The following is a 22,444-nucleotide window of genomic DNA, read 5'->3' on the forward strand; positions in this document are numbered from 1 at the left end:
ATGTCAACTTCAAACAAAATTGTGTCATGATCAAATACATCTGAATCAATCACACATTGAGTATATCAGTACTGTTAATATTAGTAAGTATATTGTTTAGCCATGAATTTGTTGGCTTGTTATTAACATAATGAATATTGTATTTATTTAAGATATTCAAGAAGTTGTTAACCACCCTGTCTTTAAAGTTTACGTCGATAATTAAATCGTTTTAGTATTAGTGGTAATAACATCTAGAACCTTTTCCAGTCTACCTAAAAATAAATCATTATCGTCATTTGGAGACCTATATGCAGAAGTAACAATAATTAGGTACCTGGTATGTTAAAATCCTCTAACTTTGCAGCAGCAAACTCTGCATGCATTTCAATAGTTAGTTCATTGACCTTATCAATCGGATGAGCTTTAAGAACTTCAAGTACACACAAACAAACGCCTCCAGAAAATACTCACCACATAGTATCCATTTAGTTAAAAAAATAATTTCATCTTTATGCAACCAATGTTCGACAATAGATAAAATAATGTACAGTAGCTATTATCTTCTAAATAAGCATGATAAGCCAAAGTTTATCAACCATAGTAGACGCAATAATATCAGAAGACCAGACAGGTTTTAGGAAAGGAAGAAGCTGCACAGATAACGTATTCACTTTAAAACAAATAATAGAGAAGCAAAGAGAATTCAACCTAGAAACACTTATCCTCTTTGTAGATTATAAGAAGGCTTTTGACAAAGTATCTAGACCAAAGTTATGGAACATATTTAATGAAAAAGGAATTCCACTACATTTGATAGCAGTACCGTAATTAAAGAAATGTATGAAAAGACAAAAATAAAAGTAAATCAAAGGGAACCAATAAAAATAACAGGAGGAGTCAGACAAGGTTATCCACTATCAACCACTCTTTTTAATATAGCCTATATCTTGACGACATAATAAGATCATGTAAGAAAATATCAACTGGGAGAATTAACTTAAGAAGTTTAATAATAAAAACATTAGCCTTTGCAGATGACCAGATTTTAATTGAAAAAACAGAAGACGAACTACAAAGAATGCTATATAAATTAAACGAAATATAAACAAAATATATAACATGGAAATAACATCAGAAAAAATAAAAACAATGGCTTTGAAGGGCTCTCATCCAGTTCGGACAAAGATAATATTAGAAAACAAACCAATAGAACAAGTGACAAAATATAACTTTCTAGGTTGTGAAATATCATACGAAACGGAAACAGATATCAATAATAAACTAAATAAGTTTAAAAACATAAAATTTACTTTGTCATACGTTAAAAGTGTTAAAATTGTTAAAAAAGGTATTTACCTTCGACAGACGGCCCGTTTCGACGCTATGTATCGTCGTCCTCAGTGTCTCTTGAACCACTGGTGATCTTGACTCTGCGATGTGCAGTTGTCGATGGTAGGGGTAGGGGTGTGTTGCTTCTATGGTGGGGGTTGGCTGTTTGTATGTTATGATGTATTATGACGTCAAATAATGTGTGCGTATCGAACTGTAGTTTTGTGTTAAGTATATATTGTGGGTGTGTTATTGTATTCTTATATATTTCGTACTGTTCTAGGATGTTTAACTGTGAACTTTTTGGTGTGATGTGTAAAATTTCCATATCTGTTTCTATATTATTGTAGTCATGATTATTGTTGATAATGTGATCTGCATAATTTGATGTGATGTAAGGTTTGGTTATAGCTTTAATATGTTCATTATATCTTGTGTGAAAGGATCTTCCTGTCTGTCCTATGTAAAAATGTGGGCAACTATTGCATTTTAATTTGTAAACTCCAGTTGAATTATATTTATTTGAATGTTTAGTGTGGTTATTTAAGTATTTCTGTGTTGTATTATTTGTTTTGTATGCAATTTTGTACTTTAGTTTTCTGAATGAAGTTGCGATTTTGTGGGTATTAGTTTGTGATATGTTAATGTTATGTATTTATTCTCGCGTGCTGTTTGTGTTGGTTTGTTCTGTTTTTGTTTTGCCTTTTTTATTAGTGTGTCTATTATGTTAGGGTTGTATCCATTGTCTTGTGCTATATATTTTATTGTGTTTAATTCTTCAGTGTAGTTGTCATTGTTCATTGGTATGTTAATTAATCTGTGTGTCATTGTACGGAAAGCTGCATGTTTATGTTGTATGGGATGATTTGATGAATTGTGTATATGTGTTGTGGTTGTAGTAGGTTTCCTGTACATTTTGAATTCGTGTCTGTTATTTGTTTTGGTTATGGTGATGTCTAAGAAGTTTATAGCTTGCTTATTTTCTATTTCTACTGTATACTTTAATTTGGGGTGTATTTTGTTGAATTGTTGATGTAGGTTTTCTATTTGCCTTTTGTTTCCATTATATAAGACTATTATGTCATCTACATATCGATGCCAGTACATTATTTTCTCTGCGTGTTTGTTGTTGTCTGTGTTTAGTATGTGTGTTTGTCCTATGTTGTGAATAAAGATTTCAGCTAATATACTTGATATAGGTGAACCCATTGGTAATCCTTCAGTTTGTGTATAGTATTTATTGTTATGTGTGAAATAATTTTGTTTAGTAATAATTTCTGTGATGTATATAATTTCGTTAATGTGAGTCTGTGGTATGTTATTTTTGATAAGCATTTTCCGAAGTATTTCTAGTGTTTCTGTTACTGGTATGTTTGTATATAGATTTACGATGTCAAATGATGCTAATGTTGTATTGTGTGGAATGTGTTTGTGTTTTATTTTGTTAACTAGGTCTATGGTGTTGATTATTGTTGTTGGGTTTTCAAATTGTATACTATTTCTTATAATGTTGTCTATATATTTCGCTAATTTGTATGCTGGTGCATTCTTGTAGTTAATAAGAGGCCTGATTGGTATATTTTGTTTGTGAATTTTTGGTAATGCATTTAGTTTAGGTGCTTGAGGTTTAATTTGTTTCAATTGTTTTTTGTTGTTAGGTATGATGTGAGTGTTTTGATTCATTGTATTTTTGACTATTGTTTGATATTTTGTTGTTGGATCTGTTTTTATTTCTGTGATGTTATTTTCGTGAAAAAATGTGTTAATTTTGTCATTCATGTCTTGAGTATTCATTATTACAGTGCAATTACCCTTATCAGCTTTTACAAATGTCAAATTGTGCGCTTGTTGTTTCTCTCTTAATGTCTTTATTGTTTAACTATATAACAGGAACACTAAAAAGAACTTTGAAAAACAAAGCCAGAAAACACTCTATAATGAAATTATACAAGATGATGGCAGTTCCTACTATAACTTACGGAGCTACTTACTTTAGCTATGTTCACTTTGTATTATCATATGGAATAATTATCTGGGTTCGTCATCAAAACTTGCACAAGTGTTTAGACTGCAGAAGAGAATATTGAAAAATATAAAGAACGTACCTAATCACTCGGATAGTAAAAAAATATTTAAAAAGTTTAATATTTTGCCCCTACCTTGTATTTACTTTCTTGAACTTGTATTTACTTTCTTGAAATAGTCTGTTTCATCCACCAAAATTATGATAGTTTTAAAATAAACTCTGATCATCACAACTAGAGCACAAGAACATGCAATAATTTACATTTTAATGATCTTAGGTTATCTAAAAGTCTCAATAGCTTATCACATACAGGGATAAGACTTTACAACAAACTCCATGTTGAAACTAAAGCCCTTAACTATGCTAGATGTAAAAAGTCAATGAAACATATTTTACTTTTCGACATGCCTTTTACTGTCAATGAGATCTTAGTTTAGCACTCCAAATTTAACTTACAGTAGTTAGTATCTCCTTTTCGTGTTTACTGCTCTTCTTTTCTGTTTGCTTCATGTTGGGGTGAGACTGCCCAAGAAGATAAGGAAATCAAGAACTGTGTACAACTAATGGTCTGGAGAAGACTGTGGAGAATTGACTTCATTGCAGAATGTGTTGATTGTAGCCTATATTATTGTATATTATTGTTGACATCTTGTATGTTAGAATAACACGCTATGTAACCACATATTTATTATGTATTCACTCTGACGATGCCATCTAATCATTGTATTTCCTAAGGATAATAAATATCTCTATCTACGGATCCGAAACATGGACAATGCCAGCACAACACTCTACTAGAATACAAGCTGCTGAAATTAAATTCCTCAGACCAATAGCACGATATCAAAGAACAGAAAAAAACACCATACAGAAATAAGACAGCAACTGAAATTAGAGGAATTAAATACAACAACAGTGAAATACAGAACAAATTGGAAACAACAATTAACAAGGATGACTGAAAACAGAATACCAAAAGCAGCATACAACTATTCACCACGAGGAAGAAGAAACTTGAGAAGACCTAAGAAAAGATGGAAGCAGCAGCAATTTGGAGCCGGAACAGGACAATAAAAAGGCCTAAACCATGATGAAGAAGAAGAAGAGTAATAAGCATGTAATTCACTTATCTTATTCCTCTAACACTGATCATTTAAGTGAAAAACACTTAATTTTTCTGAATTTATTTATTTATTTACTTATCTATCACTGTTGGCATTTGTCGTTAATTATGGAACTTGTTCCAAGCAAAATTAATCCATTGCAGCTTTATTCACACGTTCAGAGAGAAAGGATTCCCAGACTGCATAGATGTTGCAAGAATATTGTGTATGTTTGTCTTTTCTTATTTGTATGAGACTATTTTCGCTGATAAAAGTCGCTAATCCGTGACAAAGGAGCCCGTTGTTGGGTGAAACTTTAAAATCAGTCCTTCGACTCAGTAATACACGAACATTATACCAAATATTGAAAGATATTCACAACAAAAGAGCACCAAAGTTATCACAAATGCACCACAAAGTGAAATAATAAATATCGTATTTTAGAAATAGCTTTATGCTTACTCAAATCATGAAGCTATTATTATTATTATTATTATTATTATTATTATTATTATTATTATTAACATTATTATTGTTTTTATTATTACTATTATTACTAATATTAATTTATTATTATTGTTATTATTATTATTTGGTTCCAAACCTTACACTACACTTACACTTAGTCCATATTAGGTCTTAGCACGTCACTGTCCTTTCGTTTGAAGTGAAATTTGTAACTATGAGGCGGGCAAATAAGCCGTGCGACGTGGTGTAATAAATTTACGGATCTGCCTTCGGGTACTGCACGAAGAGAATACATCCTTTGATTCTGTATGTCAAGCTTAAAGGGATCACCTTATATAGGTAGATAATTAATAACCAGACATGTAACGTTTATACAAATGCATGTTTTTATTTTTATCCATGACTATAACAAAAAACATGCGTTTACTAAATACTTTTGCGTTTTATTCAACTTTATTTTATTGCAATAGTGAAATAATGACTTTACCCCACACTTCATTAGTATTTTCCTAGTATCCGAGCACACACGTATACTTTTCCATTCAACTATCACTCAAGAAATTACTAGATGTCACTACCTCTAGTTCTTTATTACCATTTCTTATATTATCTCCATACACTCAATCTCCTTCTCCTTTCTCTATCTAATACTTCGTAATTTGTGCATTGTATCCATATCTAATATGTTTTTTTCTTTTAATTTTGTAATAATAATTTACCTTTTGGGATGCGAGGAGACTTGAACTGCCAAGTTGGGTTTATAGGATTTATTAATTTAATAACAACACGCCTAGTCTACTGAGCTAAACAGACACGATGATTAATTACGTTTTAACATTCCTCTTAAGTTTACAGAAGTAAAATGTGAAATTATTTTAATCACCTTAGTCCTGTGAATGCTTCTAAATAATCACTGAAACTTCAAAAAGATGAAAATACATGTTTAAAATGAAAACAATATTAAAATTATATAATTATAATTTGTTATTTATCAAACACCTTAGATATCATTCTTCACTATTCATGGCCTCCTACATCATGACCTACCTAGGACACATATCGATTCTAAAATCCATGCCATGATATCTGATTATATGAGGACTGACTCCTCGTGCTTAACTCTTTCCACTCGCGCAATAAAGATACATTTACCTCACAAGTACCATAAATAACTATTATTTTATTTATCTACAATCGAAGTAATACGCATTTTTAAGTTAAAAGATTAAAATTGTAGTAAAATAAATATGCATATTTTCATATTTCACAGTAATTTAGTATGCAGTTCATTTTTGCATATGTGTGCATGGTTTTATCTAAATTCTGCATATTTTGGCTTAGATTCTGTATAAAATACAATTTTGTTTTCAATGAAAAATGTACTTGTAACGGTTTCCTCATTGCTTCCCACCCACACGCATTCTGAAGCTCAGGCAACAGCTCACAAATTCTTATATTATATTCTTATTATATTAGTTACATAGATGGCCGCGAGTGCATGCGGCTAACTCACCTCTCATTCTTTCATTCACCGATAAGTTTAACTTTTGAAGTTTCTGAGATGTCGAAAAGCGAGTCTTTTCATTTGAAGAAGTGGATTAAAGAGAGACACAGAAGATAATTGTTTCACTACGGACGTGATTGTTGTATTCTGCAAATTGTGTAAGCCCTAATTGTGAGGTCAGTTTCAAGAAATAAAAGTTTTCATTTTTGAATAATCTAAAATTGTATACTTTTTACCTTTCTACCAATGATTTCTAATGCTTTATCAGGTTTTAAGTGATAAGAAGTACCAACTTATGCAGAATTGCAAGACAATGAAACATAAGCGGGCTAAAGCTCCTGGCAACAAATCTGTACAAGTGCAAGAATTTTTTAAATTCTCATTTAGTGGACAGACTGAGCAATCAGCAGCGTCTTCAAATAAAGTTCAGATTACCATCCCTGATACCTGTGTCTGACTTCAAGTATGCACCACTGACATCTTGCGTCGTTGAACGCACTTGTTCTGCCTACAAACCGTTGCTTACAGGCAAGAGGCATAAACTGACTCCTGAGAACTTGCAAAAAAATCCTCGTTACCTACTGCAATTTGAGCTACACGGACTTTTATTGAACATTGGCTATATATAACTTTACTCGATTATCATGTAGCGTTTCGATTTCAGAAAGTGGTTTTGCTTATTTTTAACATATTTTTAGCTTTTTTTTTTTTCATATTGCGTGCTATTTTTGTGCAATATTATTTGCATAACTTCCGTTGTCTGTTAATAACCGTACTCTCTCAGAGAGTTGTTAAACATGTCAAAATGACTGCTTAATAACTAGGTTACCAGAGGATATCAAGAGAAAGGTATCTTATCTCCCTTATTGTGGTGTCTTGTGATAAGTGACGATATAGATAATCTCAATAGGTCCAAATTGTATACTTAGGCATATGCTGAAGGTCCAGTAATCAATGTTGCCACTTTTGGTACAATTTAGAATGGTCTGTACGCTGGTATGTACAGTTGATCTTTTTGTACATTCTGTAGCATACTTTTTATTTTATAATATAAAAACGTATAATTTTTTAATTTTTCTAATGCCTTATAAGCTATCAATGTTCTATTACTGCTAACAACAGCATTATTATTACCAATGATCAACAATGATATTTAATAAGCTTGAAATTAATTCATTGGGATTACGAAATAATTGTTTTTAAAATACTTTTTTTTTTTTAAATTCAAGGTTCTCCTTTACTGTTATCCTGAAAACAGGTTTCTAATCTTGATGCGATGTTGTAATTAATCGAGTCACCATAGGAGAACAATGTGTGGTATATGTAAAATAAATCGTATTGCTGTAAAAGACAACAACCAACAATATTAGCTTTCTGTTATGTAATGTCTTTTCCCAGAATTTGTAATTTGTTGGGCGGGTGTGATATATGTGTAATTGGTACATTAAGGAAACAGAAAAAATGTCCAGTTTTGTGCAATTTGGTACAATTATTATCTATGAGATCTATTACACTGTATTTTTTGTCTGTGGCAACACTGCCAGCAATATTAACTTTTGGATAATGTTAGCACGCTGATCAAGTTTCAGAAAGAAGCCTTGAGCAGGGTGGGGGCTTGTTGCGTAAGAGAGGCAATAAGAGTAAAATCAAAATAAACCAAAATGCAGTGGCGGTGCGTCCTATGCATTCAATGGTTCAGAGAACCCCCAAGATAAACAAGGGAAAACAATTTACTTGTTTAAATAAATTTATTTATAACTTACACTATCATTCTTTATTTTTTGCTCATCTTGGTTCTATCATCTTTAATAAGTTTACTTGCTGTTCAGATGTATTTTTTCGTATGAAAACTTATGAATCGCTCAGATCGAATACATACTTATGTTACGAGGTTCACTTTTTCCTCTGAACCTCGCCGAGCCAGCATCTGTATTCACTTGCGAGGCGAAAAAGTTAAGGGGGGAGGGAGAATGCTGCAGGGGAAACGTGCATTCGCTGGTAAAAATACCAGCATACTGCGCACTGCGCAGATCGCAACTGTCCAGTGACGTAACAGTGAAACAGCCGACACGCTATGGCGGAAACTTAAGAATGCTTGTTAAAAATGTTATGTTTTATTTAACGACGCTCGCAACTGCCGATGTTGTATCAGCGTCACTGGTGTACCGGAATTTTGTCCCGTAGGAGTTCTTTTACATGCCAGTAAATCTACTGACATGAGCTTGTCGCATTTAAGCACACTTAAATGCCATCGACCTGGCCCAGGATCGAACCCGCAACCTCGGGCATAGAAGGACAGCACTATACCAACTCCGCGAACCAGGTCGACAAGAAGAAGAAGAAGAAGAAGAAGAATGGTTGTTCTTAGTGTTCTAGTATTTCATCTGTAATTGTGACCAGTGTTCGTTTGCAAAGAAAATGAATAGTGTTCAATATATTTTACAAACAAATTTTTCAGTTTTAATCTTGGAAGATAAATGTAAAATGAAGAGGCATGGAATGCCATTACCTCAACTCGATTTAAAGCAAGTACAAAAAAGCAGAGGTAACAGATATTGCAGGGCTATTAATTTAAAAATATATGAAAGAAACAGCTGGATTTGAGGTTATGAATCTATAGATAAATTATTTTGTTTTCCGTGATTGCTATTTGCTAAGGATAAAGATACGAGCTGGACATGCACTGGTTGTCAGATTTAAGCCATTTTACACAGAGAATTAAGAATCATGAGGAATCTATTGCTTATAAGATATAAGAATGCATGCCTAGATTTATCAGTCCTTGGAAGAACAGAAATTAGGCAACAGCTTAGCTCAGCTTTCAGGCAGAATATTGAAAGACAGAATGATAAAATAAGGAAAAATCGCTGTGTTCTTTCAAAGATAATTCATCATCATCATAATCATCATCACCAGGCTCATTTTTAGTTAATTATCTACTTTAAAGAACTGCAGTATATTTTTCATTTTTTCAGAGATGAGATATTGTTTAAATTGTTAGAAAACTATGCAATATCATAAGAGTAGTGAACCCCTTGTCATTTTAGGCACGAACCGCCACTGTCAAACTCATTTTATTTACGTAGAAAAGAAAACTAGGAAATATACCACGAGTATCTGTTTGGTAACGACTTAGTATTAAACAAGACAGTTAAATATTTCTCAGTAATGCTAGCCGCCAAACTGATTTGAGAAACTTTTATGGGATATTGTACCAAAAATGCTACTGCTGTCTTTTGGAATTCCAGACAAGCCTTTGGAAGTACCTGGGGGCTACAACCGAAAATCATTCATTGGATCACCCTGTTTTATCTACGCAGCAGTTATAATGGTGGTCCCGGACCCTGAATGCCAGGAAAGGACCTTGTTTGACCGCATGCGAAGGCTTGCATTTGCATTACAAGAGCCGAGAGCAACACCGACCAGAGCTCTCGAAACTCTGTTGTGTTTGCCCCCTCTAGATCTAATAATATAAAACACGTTGGTTGCCTCTCGACTCCCAAAGAAGAGAATTCCCTCTTGCTCCCAAGATCTTGGCCAATACTTAGACGATGGGTGTCTTTAGTCATGCACACATTTGGAAAATGGTAACACACATCGATCCTGTTGTTGAAAAGAAACAGTCCTGTTCAATACAATACGTTAATGCTTCTGTTAACATCACTCCTGACAGGGAGGAATGATATCTTAATAATATGGTACCCACTCGGAAGTGGTATGATGTAGACCGTGATGGGAATATAATGGTGAAGCAGTGCGCAGTTTCGCCCGTTCTCGTACTACGTGATGACGTCACGCTGGAAGCATTGCGAACTCTCTCGCAGCTTGCTAGCTTAGCTCAGCTCAACTCCATAAGATTTTGGAAGTGGAGTAGGTTAATTGATTATGAATACCAAGAAATCAGAACCAAATATGGCATTTTATATTACTTGTTATTAATTCAATATACTAACTTTTATTAATTCTGTATGTTAAAACATAAAACACTTTTAAGCACAAGAGGTGGATACAGTCACCACAGTCGGAATTTAAAATAACACCACGCATCGAAAAAAATCTGAATCTAGATTTAAAAAATAATGAACAAGTTCACCAAAATTCAGGTGTAACAATTCTTCAGTACGTCCACAATAGACCTACATATTATAATTATTTAACACTAAATAATTGAATTATTGAACAGCAGTATAATTTGTGAGATAAAAATAACTACAAAGCTACCTACTAAAATTAATTTTACATTACACATTCAGTTTATGACAAATGGGCCGGTTTCACCAACCTTCACTAAGATTTTAATGATTCTTTACTTTATTTACTGGTTCATTAAATCATTTTTATATCTCACCAACCATCTTTAGCCTAATGAACCAGTAAAACTACCATTAAATTTAGTGACAGAAATTTTCGTCTTTAAATTTTTAATGGTTCATTAGTTGCAATATAAAATGACGGAACGTTTCGACGCAGAATTGTTAGGCCTATATCGGGAACTGCTCGAAAATTAAGAGTCAGATGAAGATAATGTTAACCATTTAAGAAACGATCATTTTGAAATTTTGAATGACACAAAAAATTCACGAAAAATACCGCGTCACAAAGATCGTGGTACTCGAAATTTTAAAAGAAATTTGTCATAGGTAGAATGTCATAAAAACAGCTGAGACAAAGCTGAAACTAGTCAACTAAGTAACATACAAGTGAGTTTTTATTTTAACACACTAATCGTACCCGTGCGCTCCGCTGCACCCGTTAGAAATAAATATAAAGTAATTACATAATTAAAATAGGACGTTTGATCCAGGGAATATTTGTGTTTGATAGAAGGATAAATCGCTTAATATGTTACTTAAATTAAATTGCATCCAAATAATTAAAATGCGATCATTTTGGTCCAGAGACACTCATTTGGTGCAATGACAATTCCTTTAACCTGTTTCTTAATTTTTATTACATGCAACCATAGTTTAATGAAGATTGACATCATTTAGATTTAATGTGTATATTTTATTTTACTTGTTATAGGTTTCCATTGAATTATGGTAATAACTTAATTTTAACCCTTGTTTTCTACTTACTCAGTAAATGGCGCTTGGCCCACTATGGTTGTGAACCCTTCAAATAACTTAAATTATATTATATCAGAAGTTACTGTAATAACATTGTAGCATTATATCCGTATATCAGTCCTATTAAAATGTTTCAAGGAATAACACTTATCGCAAATTATTTTTAAAGAAACTTTTGTTATGTAACATTTTTCACAAAAATCAATAATAAGCGAGATATTTCGATTTATTTAATTCAGGCCTCCTTATAACCCCCCTTTTAAATAATGTATTTTGAATGCCCTATAGCCTAAAATCTAAGTTACAACGAACTTAATTTATATTCCAATTTTCATCGAAATCCGTTCAGCCATTATCGCGTGAAAAGGTAACAAACATACAGACAGACAGACATACAAACAAAATTGTCAAAAAAGCGATTTTCGGTTTCAGGGTGGTTAATTATATATGCTAGGACCAATTATTTTTGGAAAATCGAAAATTACCAGAAAAATTTCGGCTACAGATTTATTATTAGTATAGATGAAAGTGGTTATTATAACTATACCTAAGAAATAGTAAATTAATACATAATGTGCATTGAAACATAACAAAACTTAATTGGTATATTAACTTTCATTTATTGTAATTATATTATAGCTAGCGATAAGATATGTTTGCATTGGCTTTAAAACAGAAGCGAAAGAACTGGATTCATGGAATTTATATATCATGAAAGGAAATTTCATTTCGAGTAGGATAACCACCCCGCGCACACCACCATAAATGTTCAAAGACGGTTCATGGAAAGGCATGAAAAAGAGGAGGATTGACAAATATCGAGACAACCCACCTCAAAATCCAGATCACTACCTGGGAAGATCTCGCTGAGGACCAGAACTATTTCCACGATCTGATGGATTCAATGCCCCGAAGATGCCAGGCAGTGATAGACGCCAGTGGCATGTGGACAAAGTATTAGATCCACATGTGTATTTTTTTATTTTTCTTTAATTTGTTTGTTTATTTTTGTTGTATTTCGGGAAGAAAATTGATCTCCCAAGAGTTTTCTTAATTCTCCTAGTGGAGCCAGAGTTGCGAAATAGTTCGTTTCACTACAAAAAAATAGAAAATGAAGAAAGATAACATCTATAAAAATTAGTTACGTTAATAAAAAAATAGTTCTTACCGAGAGTCGAACTCGGGTCCCATGGTTTACAAGGCAGCATACTAATGACTGCTCCACCAAAGAGACGAGACGTAATAAGCGTTACGTGGCATATAATAGGTGCTCGGCTTGAAGTCTAGGAGACAGCGCATATAAATGTACTCGTGTAAATCGCGGCCAAAATTTCAACATGTCCACTAACAAGAGACATAACAAAACTGTTTTCTAATATCGTACACGATTTTCGATATAGTAGACTGTGGTTTCGTATAAAGATGTTCTGATATAGTTATGAAAAATTCATAGATCGCAATTATTTATCCTTAATGAGCCATTACTTACTGTTCATTAAATGTTAAGAAAATTTGGTTGGTGAGCAGCTCGCATTTTAGGGAATCGTTAAATATTTTAATGTTCAGTAGTTAATGTTTCATTTGAACTGATTTATTGAAGGTTGATGAAACCGGCCCATAGACGTAGTTTTGCTAAATATACTGTGGTAATGCTCAAATGTCACTGTGTGATGTGAGTTATTCCAAGTACCTCATCGATTTAAAAATGTGTCACATTAATAACATTACTGATACAAGAATAACATTCAATATTATATATATATATATATATATAAGCAAAGAATTAACACCTTGCACGTACACACAACAGCTGTTTGTTTTGTTCCTCGAGGACTGCGGCGCGAATTAGCTGCTGCTTCCCAAGTGACGACTTGCGCAGTAGAAAACGAGTTTGAGTCAACCGTCTGCTACACCATTATATTCCCACCACGATGTAGACCAGGCCTGCAGAACCCGTAAGCAGGGGAAATAAGACGTCAGCCTCACTCCACTTCTATTGGGGATGATCAACTTCCGCGTAGAGTTGTTTACATTCTCTGTCCATGCAGTCCATCAGTGGCGGCACTGTAATTTTCAAAAAGGATTGTAATAAATTCATTGTATTTATAATGCGTTATCTCGTTTCAAGGTTTACAATTATGCTAGATTTTCTGTCGGTAGTTTCTTTGAGATTTCTTTGCACCTAACCTGTTTTAGGTTTTCGAAAACTTTCCTCCTATCATCACCTACGGAAACATAAATTTATAGCATTTGAGTAATGAACCTTGAAAGTCACTATTAATTTCAATTCAAAATGAACACAACGAGTGATGTCCTTAATTTAACAGTATATAAATAAATAATCAATATACAGATCGTAATAATGAACTTACCTGAAAGTTTGTGCATTCCATAATTCTTAATATGGGCTTTGTTGAAATGTGGTTTAATATTGAAATGACGAGTAGAAATAAATTGAATGGGACACAGTAAAGAAGCAATTCTTCCGTCTTCAACAACAAAATAAAATATTCCCATTTCCTTTGGAAGTAGTATTTCTTCATGTGTTTATTTTTTTGCCATGTTCCAGTTCTCTTTAAACTGCAGTACGCGTATTGTGTATTTATTTATTATTTGTTTATTTATTTATTTTTATTTATTTGGCTGGAGTGCTTTACAATGTTGAATGACAGCATTGACATCTGGCCATATAGCTATCATTCACTTATCAACGTACAATTTATTTATCATCCTATTACTAGTAAAACCAGTTAAGACCAGTAATGCAAGTTTTGTAAGAACAGGAATTAAAACTGTATTAATGCATGGAAAATCATAATAAATTCTTCAAATAAAGTAATTGGTTTGTTACCTGTAACATTTCTGACTTATTTCATTTTAGTAGAATACAGAGCACGAAAAGACAAGTCGGAGACTGTACTTAACTTATTTAAAAAAAAAAGTGGACTTAATCAGCTTTACTAGTAATAAGACGATATATACCTAGGTAGACCTTCTTACATTATGCACACATATATTTTAAAATTTATTTTACATGTCTTTTAACTTATTTATTTCCCTCATTCATTTTTCTCTTACTTTCCAAAGGTATGTTCCTAAGGATTTTATTATCTGTTCATTTTTAATTCTTGATAGCGTATTGTATACCTGCCACCACGAGAATGAATGTTGATGCAGCCGAGCGTAACTATAATGCTATAACCGCAATAGTAGAAAAAGTGGGTGGGGTAAGAAGGGGTAGTAAGGCAGTCGCTCTGAGGAGCTACAGTTCTGCAGGTCTGATATGGATTACTGATGACGCCAAAAGTAATAATATTTATTATTTATTACAACGTGTTCATAATTCTTGTGTTCGCTTCGTCTGCAATGTCCGTCGCGCTGACCACATTACCCCATCCTTCCAAACTCTAAACTGGCTACGGCTTAACGAACGTAGAAATTTTCATTCTCTTGTTCTCCTTTTCCAAGTCCTTCACACCTCTACACCTACCTACCTTGCCTCTCATTTCAGTTACCTGTCATCATATCATAATCTCTTCAAAAGCACGCAAAATAGCCTCATACTAGCCATACCAACACATAAGACTTCATCGTATTCATCATCATACACAATCTCGCTTTCGCGCTTGTGGAATACCCTACCCAGTGACATCAGAGACTGTCGGAATTTAGTGCTTTCAAAAGCAAACTTATTAAGCATTTTTTTACTGCGTAGAGTAGGTTTAATTTTTACTTAGTTAATAAAAAAAATGTTCTCTCTTCTTAATTTTTACAATGAACTGTCTAGCTTTTATTAGTCTGTTAATTCTTTTAGTAGGCCTACTTTGATTTTTATTGTATTTGTAAATTCATTATTAATTGTAATTATAATTGTAATTGTATTTTTTATATTGTAGTTGTAATCTCCTGGTAGAGGGGAAGAGAAGACCTGATGGCCTTATTTCTACCAGGTTAAATAAATAAATAAAAAATAAATAAATAATATGTGTAGTACTGGAGTGGGGTGTTTGTAGTGTAAGACAGAGCTAGAACTCCTATCCTTCTCGCTTAGTGTAATACAGTTTTCCAAGCTTAAGTGTTTCCTATTTTAAAGTCTGCGGTTATGAAAACCTAAATAGATCATGCAGAGTCATGAGAGCTGGGCTACTCTGGGCGCATTAAGTGAGCACAGAGTAGATTCTAGGTAGGTCGAAGAATGCAGAATCACTCTGGAAACTGTATTCAAAAAGAAAAAAGTGCAGTTCATTTGAGTTCCAGAACAAAGATACTAAAATGTAGTATCATGATCCGGAACTTGTATTTGATTCTTTAAATGTATACCAAACAGGCTCTAAAGACGTTTTCGACCACATTTTGACGAATTTAGGCTAATATAGTAAGCTACAGCTTTGTAAACCAAACATTGACACCTGTAACATTGCAGAAACCCTTGCTTTCTTCTGTAATCAATAATCAATTTTAAGTTAAAGAGACTAGTCAATGTAAAGATACTGAAAACATAATATTATATAGTATATCACCCAAAAATTCGTTATATCACTTCTTTTCAACTACTTTATAGATTCTATTGTGAATTTCCGAATAATGGGAGCTTTTGTATTAACATTATTATAAGGAAATGTTTTTATCCCTAGAGAATATTAATGGGTGCAAAACTCTTGTTTGATAATGTAATTTAATTACTTCATTAATTAAAAGTACCTGACCTGAGCTTTCTGAGGAATTGGTGAGCATTCCTTTCCTGTAACTTGATTTGAAGAATTTTGTGTTGATATTGTTGTGGAAGATGTATTTGTGAAAGTTACATTTTCGTCTCTACCTTGTCCAGTGTTTTTAACAGTACATACAGTATGATGTCCATAAATTTAATGTAGCTTCTGTTAAAATTAGAATGCTAGTTTGTGTATGTACCAGTAACCTTTATTAATTTTGTTTCAGAGAGTTTGAATGCACTGATTAAACTCTCAATATTTTTCCTTTTCTGCTGGAATTAAATCGTTAGACTGCGCTACATAAGAATTTACTTCCTTGTTTTACTTACTTCCATTTTCCCAGTTACTCAAGATGTTTTTCTGAAATTTCGAAATCCTATTTTTATAATATAACTGCGTATTATTTTATATTTTCATCGTTGTTTTCAAAGCAGAAGATTACACTAATACTACTCATAGAGGAATGAGATTTAAAAAACAAAATGTAGCAATTCATACATATTGAAAGGATACCGAAAACACGTATAACCTGTAAAGAATTAAGCAATATTTCAAAGAAGCAGCGAAAATGTTGTCACAGAAGGAAATAAATACTCAGCACTCCAGTACCACTATTAACCTCTTTCAATATATGTATGGGTCTGTGAGCTGTAAGCCAGGTACATGCCGATAGATAGTAATACGTCAGAAGTAAACTGGAAGCAAACTGGGAACATTGTGCATCAATAATGTACCTTTCTGAAGACAATTGCGATATGACCTTGCTGTTAAAGTAAAGCAAACGTGCATTTATAAGGATTTAACTTTTAAATTCATAACAAAAGTGGCGAAGTTATTCGCTATCTCTACCCCATAATAAAATTTTCAACACACGATGACGCGAGTATTTTAATTCCACTTGATTGAAAGTGTTAATTCGAGGAAAAACATTTATCATTTAATTTCGTAACTCGATATGTGTTCCACATCAGCAATCTTCTCATGGTCTGGCGTAAACACGAAGTCCATTCTGATTAAAACATGATTCAATGTTTGAGAGTGACAACTCTGATATGCATGATCTTCTAAATAATCAGTCTGAATCGCATTTGTAATTAAGAATTTTCGATTCTGTGATATTACCGTACATTTTACGGATTAAAGCATTGAACTTGCAAGCTTACAATTATAAATTACATAGATTAAGTTATGATAAATTAAGAGTAGCCTATTTCTTAGCCACCCGCGTAGCTTAGGTGACAGGCGCGTTTGTTGCTGTTCCCGAGCTGTGCTCATGCGTGGGTTAGATTCCTGCTCAGCCTAGTTACCTGATTTTGTTTATCCCGAAGTTTTATGCAACCGTAAGGAGAATATCAGGTAGAATCCCCGCTTTTATTTCGCCAAATACCATCTCGTTATCACCAATTTCATCAGCGCTACATGACCCAGTAGTTGATACAAAGTTGCTAAATAACTAAATAAAAGTAAAAAGAAAGTTCCTTTATCGTCTTAATGATATAGAAAATATAACAGTTTCTTCATAATCACCTGCAGGTGAAATGTTTGGGTTTTTGAACACTTCGTTTTCAGCGTGTATATGTAGTCAAAGCTTTTATCCAAATGATAGATTAATTATCAATTCTCTTGCCTGACTTAGAGATATAAATCAACTTAAGCACCAATAAAGCAAAATAACGCTCAGATCAATCAAAATAATTTGAAATGGTTTTTTGGTCTTCTCTTGATGCCTTCATATGAACTGAACCTTACTCGTACATTTGAAAAATCACGCCCACATTGAATTGTGTGAGACCTATTGTTATATTAAAACAACGTTAGATAAGATTGTCACGAGATGAATTCTAGTAATTCATTAGAAAAAATATCAACATAAAATAATATTTGACATTGTTTCCTTCTAAATTCTGTTCTACTTTGCTTTATTGGGCATAATTTTCACTCTGATTGCACTCTACTAAGTTAAAAGTTACGTTACCCTTGCCACGCTTCCTAGCCAGAGATACAAATAAATATGAATAAACAAGCAAGTTGAAAGTAACTGCAGCATGAAAATATTAATGATGAATAAGCTTATAAAGTCATATTTTAATATAGTCAATGTGAAATATTGCTTGAAAGTTAAAAATTTATTATTTATTTTCCAGCTACATTTTCATGGTCCAGTGGAAGAACTGGAAAAATATTTCCCGCTTGAAATTTTACCTGAGGATTATGGCGGTAAATCAGAGAGCTGTGAAACAATTCATGGTAAGTAAATGTTTCTAATAATCCACACATAAAGTTCTTGTAAAGTAATGTTTCACAGAGGCTGTATAATATTTGCGAAACATTTCCAACTTTACACGAAAAATAGTTCTTAGGAATATGTTGCCAGAAGTTGAAATTGCTTAAGTACTCAATTTTACAAAAATTTTAATCATACTAGTCATAGTAGTTACTTGTGAAATTTTCAAGTGATTCATGGACATGATGCAATATCAGTATGCAAATTAAGTTATTATATCTTTAATAATATAATATAAATATTTAAGTTTACAGTTTCTTGTCAAAGAAGTTACGTTAACGTGCAGAGAAGCGATGAGTAGCTTTAGAAAAAGAGCATTTTGTTACATTGTTTAGGTATTCATGTTAAAAATTCTTACACTCTACAAACAAAGCAGCTAAAATGCACCTCCATCTTGAACAAAACTTATATAGTTTTAACCGAGCAAGGTGGCTCATGCGTTCCGCATTTGCATTCGCGAGATCTGTGGTTCGATTCCCGGACCGACCTGACTGTGGTTTTTCCGTAGTTATCCACAGTTACTTAGGCAAATGCCGGGTTGGAATTTTTATTGCCACGGTCCATTTCCCGTGTAGAAAATGAATTTAGATTTCATATCATTCATCTTCTTCATCTCATTCCATAGACATAGCCTATTCAGGTCAAGGCGTATGTATTTTTCTTAAACGAATATATAATATTGTGTTTCTTACGTATACATCGATTCTATATATGTCAGCTTTCTTCATAATTTTGGTAAATAATGTTCTTGCCTCATCTGGAAGCTTATTTATTCTAGTTTAAAAAAATTTATAACTTGTACCCATTATCTTAATAGTTTCATAATTATTTGGACATTTATAATATAAACGCACAATACTTTCTATACCTTACGCTATCTTCAGTGTCTGTTTTCTCCTATTTCACATTTTCCAACATTTGTTATTCTTCCGACGGACTAAAAGTAGACTTCCAATCGGGCAAAAGACTCCATTCAGGTATGAAATTTAAGTTTAAACATGTGGCTATGTTGTAAACTAAAATTATTATTTTCAATCAGTCATAATTATTTTTTCCCCAAAAATGTACAAATACTTTTTTTTGAAGTGCGTATTTAATGTGGCATAACTTTTGAATGGTTCAAGATAAATAAATCATTTTAGTCTGTATTATTTTCCATATGTGTGGGATCCTTTTGACCCCAGGTCAATTTCTAATGGAGTTAGTTCGGTCTAAAATTTTATTAATTTTTCTTTTTCAAAAGAAATTCCTTTGGGCCCCCAGATTCCATTTTCAAGTTGTCGTGCGCCGGCCTCCGTTGACGTCCCTCTGCTATGACTGCTGTCCCAGGTGTAGAGAGGGGAAATGGGAGTGACGTGACAAGGGGAGCTGAAGTATTTGGAGAAGGGTGATGTTATGATATAGGTGTTGTGTTTTGGTCTGCTTTGACGTTCTTCTGCTTGCTGTGATATGTGATGAGAGGGGAAAGGGCAGTGAAGGACAGGTGGTGACGAACTTTGTGGGGGGGGGTTATACGATGACGAAGGAAGAAAAATGTTGATACAGATATAGTTGTTTATTTGAAATAATCAGTGTCCTTTTCCTGTTTGTGGGCAGGGGAAACGGGAGTGTCTGAGAAAAATCTAGAATATTGCCGTTTTTGGCCCTGTGACTCTGGCTCAAGCAAACTTGAAGGCGTGCTGTTGTCATGACTGAGAATATTGGAGTGGGGTAACGGGAGTCCCTGGGTAGAAACAAAGACAAGACGAGGGAGAGAGAGTAGCGAGGGGCTGGTATGAAGGAAACGGGCTAGCAACGTAGAAAAGAGTAGAGAGGAGAAACGGGAGTGTTTTCTAAAAGGGTTCGAGCACGGTGAAGTAAAGACCTCTCTGCTAACGAGTCCGCTGACAAATGGTCGGCGATGGGCGTCCACAGAGAGGGAAGTCAAAGATAGAAAAGACAATGTTTTCTAAAAGGGTTCGAGCACGGTGAAGTAAAGACCTCTCTGCTAACGAGTCCGCTGACAAATGGTCGGCGATGGGCGTCCACAGAGAGGGAAGTCAAAGATAGAAAAGACAATGTTTCCTAAAAGGGTTAGAGCATGGTGAAGTAAAGACCTCTCTGCTAACGAGCTCCGCTCGCAAATGGCCGGCGATGGGCGTCCACAGAGAGGGAAGTCGAAGATAGAAAAGACAATGTTTTCTAAAAGGTTTAGAGCACGGTGAAGTAAAGATCTCTCTGCTAACGAGCTCCGCTGACAAATGGCCGGCAATGGGCGTCCAGAGAGAGGGAAGTCAACGATAGAAAAGACAATGTTTTCTAAAATGTTTAGAGCACGTGAAATCCAGACAAGATGATAAACGGGGGTGGGGAGATAGTCCAGAAGAGCGATACTAGAATAGCTTGGTTAGGGAGATTGGAGCGGGGAAGCGGAGACAGAGCCGGCGATGCATTTCTGTTCCTGGGGGGTAAGTGTTGGCCGTGAAAACCCAGTCCGACGAAGAAGTACAGGACGCTGGATCAGAGAAAGAAATGTTGTCAGTGGCAGAGGGAGCATGTAGCTGCCCCCCCTAGCCGGCAACGAATGTCCCTATGCTATTTGGGTCCACCTTACATACACCTCGGGCTTCGCGCCATTTCTCCCCCTCTTTAGCGTGGGTTTGAGCGTTATGACGCCATGACGTCAGAACGCCCGCGAAAACTTTGTGTCTTGGAGCACGCCACGCGCTTTCTTGCCCATGTGGAACTTCGACTGCGAGGCAACGGAATTCTCACCCTCCTCTGCACTATAGCACGGAGGGTGCGTGAATCCGGACCTGCGTTGGCGATTTTCAAGTAAAACTTGAAACCACGAGACCTAAAGAATCCGCAAGGGCACGAAAGAAATGACATACACACAACAATTGCCTCCCCTGTTTTTGCCCGTGGGGTTCTACAGAAATGATTACCCAATATAACACTTGACAAGAGGAGAAGAATAAAAATACAAGGAATACAAATAGAGAATCAAAACAAAATACACTGAACATGAGGAATGTACACATTTCCAATAATGAAATGATAATTGAAAGGCTAATGCCTTGGTCCCAGTGTTCATGTATCTTAACCTATGGAGGTCTCGGCCCCCATCTGTGCCCATCTATATGTTCGGATACTTGTTTTGGAACACAGATCGCGGGTCAACAATCTTGTTTCATTTGCCTTACGGTACCACCACACTCGCATCAATGGCTCGTTCGGTTTGATCACACATCGCGAGCGCGCACACGGCGATCTGTTGATGGTGGCCACCGCGTTTTCTTCTTTGTTGAGACGACACGGACGATGATGCTCAGCGTCGCTGCCAGTAGCTTTCGGCGGCGACTGGGTTGATGTGTTGGGAGATAGGCCCTGCCTGGGCAGGGAGAGGTCCACCTCTTTGCAGGTGGTCACAGCATGCCAACAGTCTCGGTCTCTGCGATCGTCGGTCGTCCTGGTGGCCTCAGGAGGCCCGATGTCCCGAGGGGATTGTGGGTTGCTCGTGGTCTCGGGATATGTACCATCTGATTTCAGGTCTCCGCCTCGGGAGTTGTCCGGCGTCCCTTCGGTAGCAATGGGGACACGAACTCGGTTCCTGGAGTCAGAGACATCTTGGACAGCTGCTTGCGATTCGTCAGAATTTGGGATTCCCTGTTCAGGTGGATCCTCCACCTGCCGTTCCTCTTCAGGGAACCAGGTACTCTCAGCTGTAGTGGAGACTGGTCTGTTGTTTGTGGTTCCTCTCTCCAACATATTTAGCTCCAGTGGTTTAGGAGCTGGAAGGATTTCACGGCGTCCGCTCATGGAGGGAGAGCCATTGGCATGGCCGGAGAGGTGTGCACAGCGTTTCTCTTTAGCAGGATCTCCTACTAAAGGTTGATCATGTGGCAGTGGCCGTTGCTTTTCGCCAGAAGCGGTGTCCTTGAGTAGCTGCGGCTTGGGATCCTCTCCGGCCTCGGGTTTGTTGATC

The 22,444-nt window shown here is 35.0% G+C and overlaps 1 protein-coding gene and 1 long non-coding RNA gene across 9 annotated transcripts in view; one reads left to right on the forward strand and one right to left on the reverse strand.

The window, feature by feature from the left end:
- Positions 1-834, reverse strand: part of LOC138698159 (uncharacterized) — an 87,695-nt gene extending 86,861 nt beyond the window's left edge. The window contains exon 1 of the long non-coding RNA XR_011331735.1: positions 454-834. This is a non-coding gene — a long non-coding RNA (uncharacterized lncRNA). The remainder of the gene's footprint in view (positions 1-453) is intronic.
- Positions 1-22,444, forward strand: part of LOC138698156 (alpha-tocopherol transfer protein-like) — a 251,949-nt gene that overhangs the window by 224,416 nt on the left and 5,089 nt on the right. For all 8 annotated transcript variants that reach the window (XM_069823902.1, XM_069823903.1, XM_069823904.1 and 5 more), the window contains one exon: positions 18,338-18,440. In XM_069823902.1, the coding sequence (XP_069680003.1) occupies positions 18,338-18,440 (103 nt within the window). The remainder of the gene's footprint in view (positions 1-18,337; positions 18,441-22,444) is intronic.

The sequence above is a fragment of the Periplaneta americana genome, chromosome 4 (genome assembly GCF_040183065.1).
Source record: "Periplaneta americana isolate PAMFEO1 chromosome 4, P.americana_PAMFEO1_priV1, whole genome shotgun sequence".
Classification (NCBI taxonomy): domain Eukaryota; kingdom Metazoa; phylum Arthropoda; class Insecta; order Blattodea; family Blattidae; genus Periplaneta; species Periplaneta americana.